The sequence below is a fragment of the Mobula hypostoma genome, chromosome 4 (genome assembly GCF_963921235.1).
Source record: "Mobula hypostoma chromosome 4, sMobHyp1.1, whole genome shotgun sequence".
Lineage (NCBI taxonomy): Eukaryota > Metazoa > Chordata > Chondrichthyes > Myliobatiformes > Myliobatidae > Mobula > Mobula hypostoma.
The window spans coordinates 149,772,764-149,786,127 of record NC_086100.1 but is presented as its reverse complement, the minus strand read 5'-3'; the positions used below and the strand labels follow the sequence as shown (position 1 = coordinate 149,786,127).

The following is a 13,364-nucleotide window of genomic DNA, read 5'->3' as shown; positions in this document are numbered from 1 at the left end:
GGCACCACTGCTCAATACAAGAGGACATGGCTTTAAGGTAAGGGGTGGGAAGTTCAAGGGGGATATTAGAGGAAGGTTTTTTACTCAGAGAGTGGTTGGTGCGTGGAATGCACTGCCTGAGTCAGTGGTGGAGGCAGATACACTAGTGAAATTTAAGAGACTACTAGACAGGCATATAGAGGAATTTAAGGTGGGTGTTTATATGGGAGGCAGGGCTTGAGGGTCGGCACAACATTGTGGGCTGAAGGGCCTGTACTGTGCTGTACTATTCTATGTTCTATGGCGTTACAATCCTATGGCATTACAGGAAAGATACTGGCATGGACAGAGGAATGGCTAACAGCCAGGCAGCAACAAGTGGGAATAAAGGGGGTCTTTTCTGGTTGACTGCCAGTGACTAATGGTGTTCCTCAAGGGTCAGTATTGGGACTGCTACCTTTCACATTGTTTGTCAATGATTTGGATAATGGAATTGATGGCTTTGTGGCAAAGTTTACGGATGATACAAAGATAGACGAGGGGTATGTAGTGCTGAGGAAGCAATGTAATTGCAGCAGGACTTAGACAAATTGAAAGAATGGGCAAAAAAGTGGCAGATGGAATACAGTGTTGGGAAGTGTATGATAATGTATTTTGTTAAAAGGAACTATAGTACAGACTGTTACCTAAATGGGAAGAAGGTTTAAACATCAGAGGTGCAGAGGGACTTGGGAGTCCTTGTGCAAGACTCCCAGAAGTTTAACTTACAGGTTGAGTCTGTGGTAAGGAAGGCAATTGCAATGTTGGCATTCATTTCAAGGGGGATAGAATGTAAAAACAAGGATATAATATTGAGGCTTTATAAGACAGTAATCAGGCCATTGGGGTATTGTCAATGGTTTGGGGCCCCATATCTCAGAAAGGATGTGTTGTCATTGGAGAGAGTCCAGAGGAGGTTCATGAGGATGATTCCGGGAATGAACGGGTTAACATATGAGCAGCATTTGGCAGCTTTGGGCCTGTACTCACTGGAATTTAGAAGAATGCAGGGATGGGGGTGGGGATCTCATTAGAACCTACTGAATGTTGAAAGGACTAGATAGGGAGAATGTGGTGAGGATGCTTCCTATGGTGGGGATATCCAGAACTAGAGGGTACAGCCTCAAAATTGAGGGCTGACCTTTTAGAACAGAGGTAAAGAGGAATTTTTCAGTTAGAGAGTAGTCAATCTGTAGAATGCTCTGCCACAGACTGTGGTGGAGGCCAAGTCTGTGGATATATTTAAGGCGGAAGTTGATAGATTCCTGATCAGTCAGGGTATCAAAGGATATAGCGAGAAGGCAGGTGTATGGGATTGACTGGGATCCGGGATCAGCCATGATGGAATGGCCGAACAGACTCATTGGGCTGAATGGCCCAATTTTGCTCCTTTGTCTTATGGTCTTATGGACTGAGAGTTCACATTGTTAATATCTTAAAATATTTCTATAAAGCTGTAAATATTTATTTAACCCCATATCTCTCAGGCCCCACCATCAGCTCTTGGGTCCTTGGAGCCTTCTGCTTCCCCCCATCCCAACCTTCCTCTCGCCTCTGACACCACCAACTTGCCTGCCCCCTCTGATCCCAATTCTAATCTGTGCCATATCTTCACAATTCCTCCAATCTTCCCTTCTTGGCAGAACTTCTGTCCTCAGTGAAGGTCTCACCTTTGTCCTCCTTTGAACGTGCCTGCCACCTCTGTCATCCTCACCTCTGTCTCTGAGCCCATTTCTTTGGCAGGAATTCCACACCCCGCTCTGATGACCCTTTTTCTTGTCTTCAAACCTCCTCCTCTTCTTTGATACCCCGCTCTGGTTCTCTGCTTGCTCTGTATCTTCTCATCTCGAATTGCTGATGAGACATCAACCGTTTCAACTTGAACACTCCTCTCTCCTCCTCCAACTTACCCCCTCAGGAGGCACTGCCCTCCACTCTCTCCACACCAATCCCAACCTCACCATCAAACCTGCAGACAAAAGGGGTGCTGTCGGAGTGTGACACACTGACCTCAAGGCCAGGCAGCAACTCTCAGATATCTCCTTATACCTACCCCTCGAAGCAGATCTCACTCTAGACCAGAAAATTGTCTCCGACACTGCCACTGACATCATCCACTCTGGAGAGCTCCCATCCACTGCCACCAAACTCATAGATTCCTTAACTCGCACTGCTTACTTCTATCTCCTACCCAAAATCCACAAGCTGGAGTGCCCATGTAGGCCCATTGTCTCCACCTGCTCCTGCCCCACTGAATTTGTGTCCTCGTATCTTGAAACCACTCTATCCCCCTTGGTTCAGTCTCTTCCCACCTAGATCCACGACTCTTCTCATGCCCTTGAACTGCTCAGTAACTTTCAATTCTCTGTCCCTAACCACCCCACTTTCACCAAACAATTTTTCCTTTGGCTCCTCCCATTTTCACCAAACTTGAAGGGTAGCCATGGGCACTTGCATGGACCCCAGCTATGCCTGTCTCTTCGTTGAATACATAGAACAATCCATGTTTGAAGCCTTCCCTGGTTATACTCCCCAACTTTTCTTCTGCTACATTGATGACTGTATTGGTGCTGCTTCGTGCAGCCATGCTGAACGCGTCAATTTTATCAACTTTGCCTCCAACCCTGCTCTTAAATTTACATGGCCCATTTCTGAAATCTCTCTCCCCTTCCTAAATCTCTCTGTCTCTATCACTGGATGCAAACTGTTAACTGAAATCTTTTATAAACAAACTGATTCCTACTTTTATCTTGATTATACCTCTTGTCACCCTATCTCCTGTAAAAATGCTATTCCCTTTCATCAGTGTCTTTGCCTCTGCTATGTCTGTTCCCAGCACGTATCTTTCCATTCCAGGACATCAGAGAACAGGGTTAAGGAACAGGAATTCCCTCCCTCCACTATTGGTGCTACCCTCACCTGCATCTCCTCCATTTTCCATACATACACACTCACCCCATCTTCCTGCTGCCTTAATAGTGATAGAGATCCCCCTGTCCTTATCTACTGTCCTATCAGCCTCCGCATTGAACACATTATCCTCCTCAACTTTGCTTCAATCTCCATAGGGATCCCACTACTAAACATATCTTTACCTCCTCCCCCACCCCTGCTTTCCACAGAGATTGCTCCCTTCACAATTCCCTTGTCCATTCATCCGTCCCTACTAATCTCCATCACGACACTTATCCCTGCAAGCAGTCTAACTGCTGCACCTGCCCATACATCTCCTCCGTCACCTCCATTCAGGGTCCCAAACAATCCCTCCAGATGAGGCAACACTTCACCTGTGAATCTGCCTGGGTCGTCTATTGTCTCCGGTGCAGCCTCCTGTACATTGGTGAGACCCGTTGTAAATTAGTGGACTGCTTCATCGAGCACCTCTGCACCATCCACCACAAGTGGGACTTCCCGGTGTCCAAACACTTCAATTCTGATTTTGATTCCTGTTCCAACATGTCAGTCCATGGCCTCCTCTTGTGCCAAGATGAGTCTACCCTCAGGGTGGAGGAGCGATACCTTATATTCTGTTTGGGTAGCCTCCAACCTAATGACACGAATGTTGATATCTCCTTACAATAAACAAATTTTCCACTCCTCCTTTATTACCCACTCTGACATTTTACCTCTTCTCCCCTACCTGTTGAATCCCCAGGGTCCCCTCCACCTTTCAATTTTCCAATGGTCCATGATACTCTTCTGTCAGATCTCTTTTCCTCCAGCCCTTGACCTTTCCCACCCAACTGGCTTCAACTATCACTTCCAGCTAGCCTCTTTCCCCTCTGCTACTTTTTAATTTTGGTATATTTCTCCTTTCTTCTCAGTCCAGAAGCCTAAAATGTTGATTATCTATTCATTTCCATAGATGCGGCCTGTCCTGCTGAGTTCCTCCAGCATTTTGTGTGTGTTGCTTTAGATTTCCAGCATCTGCAGACTTTTTCATGTTTATTATTTAACATCTGATTTAGTAGCTTCTTGAGTAACACTGGGAGTATTTTTTTAAATTCATCTTTTGATAACAAACCTCCCTTAATTCACAAATTCCATTGCTTTACAATTTCGCTGGGAAGTGAATCTCTGTTTAAGAAACGAGGTTACGCTCGTACTCTACACATTCTGACTTTAAAAGAAGAGTTTTTTTTCTTATAGGTACTCATTTCAAGATGAGGAAGATATGTTTATGGTGGTAGATCTGCTGCTGGGTGGAGATTTACGATATCATTTACAGCAAAATGTGCACTTCAAGGAAGAAGCAGTGAAGCTGTATGTGTGTGAACTGGCATTAGCTCTGGATTACCTACAAAGCTACCACATCATCCACAGGTTTGTGTGTTTGAAATATATAGCACTGTGTTGCCGCACCTGCTGAATTCATTCTCATGAACATCTGATCATTAATAAATATCCTGCATGCTCATCAGCTTTTATATACATACTGTCAAAAAGAGAACAGTGCCTATGTATTAGCAAGGAAGTGTATAGAAGACAGAGACATTAAAATGTTTGAGTCATTCTGAAGCTGCATAAAAAAGAATTACTTTTAACAAGATGTTTCTACTTTACTGGATATGTATTGAAAATAGACTTAAATGAAAAAAATGTGAGCTGTTGGAGCTCTAATGATGAATTATTTGAATAATTTTATAATGTAGAAAACTTGATAAGACACAGAAGACACACATAGCAGACTTTCTTATAAATGAAACAATTACTCGCAAAAGGAGAAATATTTAAATAGTTGCCATTTCCTATAAATTAGTTTTATTTCGCAAGTCTATTTATTCATTATCAGATGTGTAGGACACATAAACCTCTGCTGTTAATGGGCCCACCTGTCTCAAGTATTCCATGAACTTTCTGTCTACACTCACATGGCTGAGACATACTATTGAAAAGAAAACACTATTTGCTGATATGTATAGCATATTAATATATAGCTTGGAGCTTTAAATTTTCAGTAGTTAATTAGTGGGATACTTCATATTTGAAACACAAGATAGAATACATATATGCTGCAACAGAATTCTATAACAAAAACAAAGAATGTGATTTGACCACTACTTCCGGTAATTCCCTCCCCCTCCCTTCCCCTATCCCTAATTTCACTCTGCCCCCTCCTCCAGCTGCCTATCACCTCCTTCATGGTTCCGCCTCCTTCTACTACCCATTGTGTTTTCCCCTATTCCTTCTTCACCTCTCCTGCCTATCACCTCCCTGCTTCCCCTCCCCCACCCCTTTATCTTTCCCCTTACTGGTTTTTCAGCTGGAACCTACCAGCCTTCTCCTTCCCACCCTCCCCCCACCTTTTTTATAGGGCCTCTGCCCCTTTCCTCTTCAGTCCTGACGAAGGGTCTCGGCCCGAAACGTTGACTGATTGTTTCCACGGATGCTGCCTGACCTGCTGAGTTCCTCCAGCGTGTTGTGAGTGTTGCTTTGACCCCAGCATCTGCAGAGTATTTTGTGTTTACAAAGTTCGTTGCAGTCTCATTAGAAGATGCTATATATCTATAATAAGAAGGACGCATTCCTTGGTACCGGATGATTGGGACAGGCTCATTGAATGAGTAAACCAATAGCCAAACTGTCAAGATTCTGAAATGGCTTTACTGTTAGAAAATGGTGCAAATTACCAGGTTGCTATTGTGATAGTGACAGTGAAAGGACACTAGCCCTGTTTATTTATTGATGCACTCAGAAAAAATGTGCTAGCAGATATTTACAAAGTCTACGTCTCTAACCACATCATCAAACTAGACAATTAGATCCAATAGCTTGATTGACAGGTGCTAAATTCAATGGTTTTACAATGGTTAAAATTTTGGACAGATGAGGTAATGCTACATTGAGTTCACATCTGTCTCTTTACACCTCCTTAATTATACTGAGTTTTATTCAAAAAGAACATTCAATATTTTTCTTGAGTTTTCTGGATCTTTTGGTTCATAATTCATTGGTTCAAAAATACATAACTCCAGCTGCTCATTTAATTTCTTGGATCCTGAAACTGACTCTAAACATTTTGTTCTAAACAGTAATTAAGCAGATCTCATGACATTACATTCTGCTGCAGCTGCACTGTTTTCCATTTCACTTTATTATGATGTTTACTGCTGAATGTGCAAATTAGGAATTACAATGCATTGAACCATAGCCACAACATTAATGCTGTCAAGAGCTGTGAACCTTAGCTGTAATTACACTAATTGACATTATCACTTTAATGGATATTTCAATGGCTGTCACAGGAGAGACAGAAAGTTTGTGCCAATGGCAAAGGAGTGTTTTAGCACCATAGAACCTAAGACCACGTGGTGGCAAAGTGGTTAGCATACTTTACACTCCCAGCAATCGGAAGATTGGGGTGCTGCCTATAAGGAGTTTGTATGTTCTCCCCATGGCCACTTGGGTTTCCTCCTGGTGCTCTGGTTTCCACCCACATTCCAAAGACATACTGTACGGGTTAGGCTTGGTAAATTATGAGCATGCTATGTTGGCACCAGAAGCATGGTGACACTTCCGGGCTACCCCCAGCACATCCTCAGACTGCGTTGGTTGTTGACACAAATGAAACACTTCACTGTATATTCTGATGTTTCAATCTACATGCGACAAATAAATCTAATCTAATTTAATCTAGTGCCCATACAGACGTGTCCAAGATCTCAACAGAGTCACAGAGTAAGAGTTATACAGCATAGAAATGGGCCCTACAGCCATAACCATCCAGCCAACCAAACAGCCTACCTGAGCTAGTCTCATTTATCTGCATTTGCTTCATAGCACTCCAAATCTTCCAATCCATGTACCTGGCTAAATGTCTTTTCAATATTGTAACTGTACCCACCTCTACTACTTTCTCTGGCAGTTTGATCCATATACCTACTGCCTCCTGTGTGAATAAATTGTTCTCAAATCCCCTTTAAATCTTAACCCTCTTAAATCTATGTCCTCTATTTTTATATTCTCCTTCCCTGAGGAAAACAGAGTGAAAATTCATTTCACCTTATGTCCCTCGTGATCTTATATACTTCTATAAGGTCAGTCTCTCAGCTTCCTACCCTCCAAGAAAAAATAACCCTACCGTAACTCATCCCTCCTTATAACTCAAGCTCTCCAGTGCCAGTAATATCCTTGTAAATATTTTCTGCATCCTTTTCAGAGTAATGACATGCTAGATGATCACAAATGCACATAATGCATCCAACTGTGGCCTCAGCAATGCCTTGTACAGCAATAACATGAAATCCCAACTCTTGGACTTGGTGGCGAGACTGGTGAAGGCAAATGAGCCAAACCTGTTCTTCACCATCCTGTCCGCTTCTGTCACCAGTTTCAGAGAATAGTGTACTTGTACCCCCACATCCCTTCCTGCTGCAACCCTCGTCAGCTGCATTAAGGAAGGATGTTGTGGAGGGATCGTCTACTGAGTCAGTGTGTGTAGAACTCAGAAATATTCTATTGGGAATATTCTATAGGCACCATCCTTCCCCCATTTGCAACAGAGACACTGAGGAGCAGGTCACCAGCCGTATTTTGGAAAGGTGCAAAAAAAAACCATGTTTGCTGTCATGGGTGACTTCCAGTTCCCTAATATTGATTGGTACATCCTCAGTGCAAAAGGTTTAGATGGGGCAGAATTTGTTGGGTGGGTCTAGAAATTAATCCTAATACAATATGTAGACAGGCTGACTAGAGGAGAGACCATACTGGATCTGCTACGAGGCAATGAACCTGGTCAGATGACAGATTTATCAGTGGGTGATCATTTCAGAGACAGTGACCCCAACTCCCTGACATTTACCATAGCCTTGGAGAGGGATAAGAGCAGATAGAATGGGAGATCATTTAAATGGGGAAGTGTGAATTATGATTCTATTAGGAAGCCACTTGGGAGTGTAAATTGGGAGCAGATGTTTTCAAGAAAATGCACAATGGAAATATTGAGGGTGTCCAGGGACCACTTGCATGGGGTTCTGGAAAGAAAAGGATTTGGGTGAAGGAACCACGGTTGTCAAGAGATGTGGAACAACCAGTCAAGAGGAAGAAAGAAATATACTTAAGATTTAGGAAGTTAGAGCATCAGAATGAGCTTGAGAATAGACTTGGGAGAGCTAAAAAGGGAAATGAGAAGGCCTTGGTGAATAGGATTAAGGGAAAGACCAAGGCATTCTACACATATGTGAAGAACAGGAAGATGGTTGAAGTTAAGGTAGAACCAATCAGGGGTAAAGGAGGAAATGTAAGCCTGGGATCAAAGGAAGTAAGGTGAATCCCTAGTGAATAATTTGCTGCAGTATTCACCAGTGCAAGAGAGGTTAACAAATGCGAGGACAGTGTGAAACAGGCTGACACACTGGAACATGCCAACATTAAGAAAGGAAATGTTTTGAAAGTTTTGAAAAACATTAGGATATATAAGTCCCATGTTACTAAGGGAAGAGAGGGGAAATATTACTGTGCCTTTGACAATGACCTTTCTGTCCCCACTGGCCATAGGAATAACACCAGATGATTGGAAGGTGGCAAGTGTTACTCCTTTGTTCAAGAAAGGTAATAGGAATAATCCTGGGAATTATAAACCAGTGAGTCTTATGTCACTCGTGGGCAAACTAATGGAGAAGATTCTTAGTGACAGGATTTACAAACATTTGGAGTAACATTGTCCAATTAGAGGTAGTCAGCATGGCTTTGTGAGGGGCCAGTCTTGCCAAGTGAGGCTGATTGAATTCTTTGATGAAGTGACAATACAAAATGATGACAGTAGAACAGTGGATGTTGAGTATATGGATTTTAGTTAGGTGTTTGACAAGGTTTCCCATGGTTGGCTCATTCAGAAAGTGAGGAGGCGTAGGATACATAGAAGCTTGGCTGTATGGATTCACAATTGGCTTACCCACAGAAGGCAAAGGGTGATATTAGATGGAGTGTATTCTGCCTGGAATACAATTCTGTATTCTGCTTGGTTGGCACACAAGTTGATAGTGTGGTTGAGAAGTCATATTGTGTTTTGGTCTTTATTGTTGGGGAATTGAGTTAATGATGCAGTTCACACCTGGGGTGTTGTGTTCAGTTCTCATTATACAAAGGATGGTAAGGGGCATAGATAGAGTAGATAGTCAGAGATTTTTTTCCCCAGAGTAGAAATGGCTAATATGAGGGGGCATAACTTTAAGGTGATTGGAGGAAAGTATAAGGGGGATGTCAGAGATAAGTTTCTTTGCACTAAGAGTTGTAGGTGCATGGAACATACTCACAGGGTAGTTGTAGATGCAGATACATTAGGGACATTTAAGAGATTCTTAGAGAGGTATGTGGATGAAAGAAAATTGGAGGGCCATGTGGGACAGAAGAGTTAGATTGATCTTGGAGTAGGTTAAATGTATGGATATACTGTGCTGTTTTCTGTGTAACTGTTGAAGATAACCACTGTGAGAAAGCAGTTGGATTTATTGCTTCAGTTAGTAATTCTTTAGAAAACAGCAAGATACATTATTTGTACCTTGAACAATGTGACAGTTGATTATTTTTGAGATGAGTGGATACTTGTAGCTAGAGTACTTCAATACAGAGTAACCATTGTATTCCAGGAAGTACTATGATTTGTGCATTACACTGAAAATAAGAAACATCTTTTACTTAATTGAGATCTTGTGTGGTTGATACCATTCAAATGAATAATGTGAGGCATCTCTATTTATCCCTTTTCATTTTACTTGTAAAACTGAAATCAGAATGAAGTGATTTGTAAAATGAAATATCATCAAGTAATTTATGGTCTTCTTCTTGATGGCATTATCTTTTGAAACATGACCCTTCTTTATGCCAACATTTTAAAAAACCTAACATCAGTTTAATGAATCATTTCTTCTGCTTGCACATAAGCGGAATGATATTGTGGGAGTGAATCATTTGAAATCGTGCTATTTAAACACGATCAAGGGTTTTCATGCTTGCAGGAAGCTGGTAGATAAGTTTATCCTTTCTCAGTAGTGAACATGTGGGCTGAATTAGATGGGTGGAAAATCCAGTATCAACAACCAATTAGAGCCTGGTTTGTTTGTCAGGGCATAGAATGCAGAGGAAGAAATTAGTCTTCTAATGTGTTTAAGGGAGAGCATGTTAAAGGAGAGGTAGTGAACAAATTTTGTAATCTGCTCTCTCATATTTCAATTTGTCCAGAATAAGGTAGTCTATTGAACTGAAGAGGATTCCAGACCGCTGTATAAAAATAGCTCTCTGTAGAATATTGATGGATACTGTGCTTGTATCAGCATCTTACATATGATACACAGATGGACAAGAATTTCTAGTTCCTTGTCCCTCCCTGACTCATTCTTGACTCCATCCCTCCCCACCCCCACCAAGGTACAATGTTTGGAATGGCTGATTTTCAAAATGGGCATCTTGTAGCTGTTTGGCCCAGAACACCAATTTTCCTTAGGCAGTCCATTGGAGTTGTAAGTCTGCATTCTGCATTCTGATCTTATTTTCCATCGTTCCATTTCAGAGCACCGGTGTGAAGAAATGACCTGTATGGATGGCATGCAAAATAAAATATTTCACTGTACCTCAGTGCTTGTGACAATAATAAACCAATTTACTTGCTTCTCCACAGTTTCCTTGATGCTGAGGTGGCTGAAGAGCTTTGTGGGATGTGCAGATTCTGTTGTAGCTGAGAGAAGTGACACTTGAAAGAATGAGAAAGTGATTGGGTAGTGTTGGATTTTGTGTGTTCCTTTCTCTAAAACCTGTCCCCCGTCTTCAGGGCTCAAATCAGGAATGTGAAGGAATACTCACCATTTGCCTGGATGAGTGCAGCTATAACAACACACAAAAAAGGCTGCACCATCCAAAACATAGCACCCTGCTTGATCAGCACCCCATCCACAACCATTTATTCACTTCACCACTGATGTGCAGCGGCTACAATTTGTACCATCTTCTGGATGCACTGCAGCAACTCAGCAAGAGTCACTTAGAGAGCTTAGAGAGCACAACCTCTACCAGCTAGAATGAGAAAGACAGCAAAAACATGGGAACACCTGCACCTGGAAGTCCCCCTTTCAGTGCAGCCATTGTGAGTGTGGTCTGTGTTTCAGCATGAGGAGGCTGAGTATGTGGCCCAGATATTAGGAGTGAGAGGGGATTTTTAAAAGCCTTTAGTAAGGAAGCGGAGGTAAAACCAAGTAAGTTTTCAATTTGTTGTTGAACATTAGTACTGGATTTATTTATTTTTGGTTTATTTAGAGATAGAGTGTAGAACAGGAAATTCTAGCCCTACAAGCCATGCTGCCTGGCCACCCACCTGTTTTAACACTAGCCTGATCCCAAGACAAATTTACAATGAACAGTTCACCTGTTAACCAGTACATCTTTGGACTGTCAGGGGAAACTGGAGCACCTGGAGGAAACCCATGCGATCATGGGGAGAATGTACAAACTCCTTATAGACGGTGCCAGAATTGAACTCCATACTCTGACTCTGACACCCCAAGTTGTAGTAGTGTTACACTAATTGCTCCGTTGCCATTGATTCTGTGCAGGCAGGATAGTAGTTAGGGCAGTGGACTGCTCCTACTGATGTGGTAATTCAGGAGTCCTCACGATGAACCTGATGATTGCATCTGTGAGAAATGCACCCAATTGTAGCTTCTGACAGACTGGGCCAAGGAACTGGATCTGAAGGTTGGTTTGGATGTGCTCAGGGTCATCTGGGAAGCTGAAAGAATCATAGGTGAGACTTTTACTGAGGTGCTCACACCGAAGGTACAGGTTTCTGATGGAGGAGTGACTACTAGAAAAAGTAAGGGGCTTAGTCAGTGTTTGGTTCCCTCTGTGACCATGCCAGCACCAGCAGGTGTACCTCTTTGGATACTGTTGAGAGGGATGTTCTTTCAGGGGATAGCAGCAATAGTCAGGATTCTTGAACCTTGACTGGGTCAGCGGTGAAGAGTGCTGTCAGAAAGGGTGATAGTAATGGGGGTCTCAATAATGAATGGACATGAAATTCTGAGACCGCAGAGGAGATGTCAGGATGGTGCCAGGGTCAAGAATATCTCTGAGCAGTTGCAGAAAATTCTCAGACAGGATGGGGAACATCTAGGAGTCGTTATAAATGATGGGACAAAGGACATAGCTAGAATAAGGGACAAGGTTCTGTGAAATGAGCATAGGGAGTTATGAAAGTTAAGTTACGAAAGAGGACCTCATGAGTAACAGTCTCTAGTTTACTTCAGCTGCCAAGTGCTAATGAGGACAGAAATAGAAAGATAGGCTGTAGGAATTTGCAGCTGAGGAGCTGGTGCAGACGACAAGGATTCATGTACTTGAACCATTGAGATCACTTCAGGAGTCAACCAACTCCTGCCAGATCCTTTCTGATGCCGTCAAAATTGGCTTTCCTCTAATTTGGAATCACACTCTAAGGACCTGTTCTATTCTTCTCCACAACTGTCATGAAATCAGTAACTTATGATCACTAAATCTAATGTATATCCCTATGCATACTTCTGTCATCTGCCCTGTCTCATTTTCAAACAGGAAACCAGTATTGTGCTCTCTCTTGTTGGGAACTCTGTATATTGATTAAGAAAACTTCCCTGAACACATTTGACAAACACTTTCTCATCCAGTCCTTTTAAAGTATGGAAGTCCTAGTACCACCTACTATCAAAACCTTATTTTTCTTCCAACAGTCTGTAATCTTTGTAAAAATTTGTTCCTCTAGTTTCTACTGACTATTGAGGGGGGAGGGAGGGAATGTCGACTCAGACCATGAGAGGCCTGCGTAGGGCATTTTCATGCCTTACAAGGTGCAGATTGGAAGTCTGTGTGGGGCGCCACTCCTCGCACAGACTAGAGCAATGTGTGATTAAGTGCCTTGCTCAGGGGCACAAACACGCTGCCACAGCTGAGGATTAAACCAGCGACCTTGATATAACTAGACGAATGCCTTAACCACTTGGCCACATGCCCAACACTATTGAGAGGTCTGTAATATTATCCCATTAATGAGGTCAGCCCCTTATTAATCCTCAATTCCACCCATATAGCCTCAGTAGATAAGCCCCCCAGTCTGTCCTGTCTGAGCATGGAGCACTGCCGTGACATTTTCCCTGAGGAGTGATAACACCCCTCCTCCATCTCTATCATGTCTAAAACATCAGAACCCCAGAAAATTGATCAGGCCTTCTGCAACCATGTCGCACTAATGGCTACAATGTTATAATTCCACATGCTGATCCATGCTCTAAGCTCATCTGCCTTCCCTACAATCCTAGCATCACTAGCAATTTTGAGATCACCACCCTGGAGGTCCTGTCCTTTAACATTGCATTTAACTCCCT

At 42.6% G+C, this 13,364-nt stretch overlaps 1 protein-coding gene across 1 annotated transcript in view; it reads left to right on the top strand.

Annotated features, from left to right (window-relative positions):
* LOC134345670 (serine/threonine-protein kinase 32B-like) overlaps nt 1–13,364 on the top strand; it is a 329,201-nt gene that overhangs the window by 176,682 nt on the left and 139,155 nt on the right. The window contains exon 4 of the mRNA XM_063046706.1: nt 4,168–4,341. Coding sequence (XP_062902776.1) covers nt 4,168–4,341 — 174 coding nt within the window. The remainder of the gene's footprint in view (nt 1–4,167; nt 4,342–13,364) is intronic.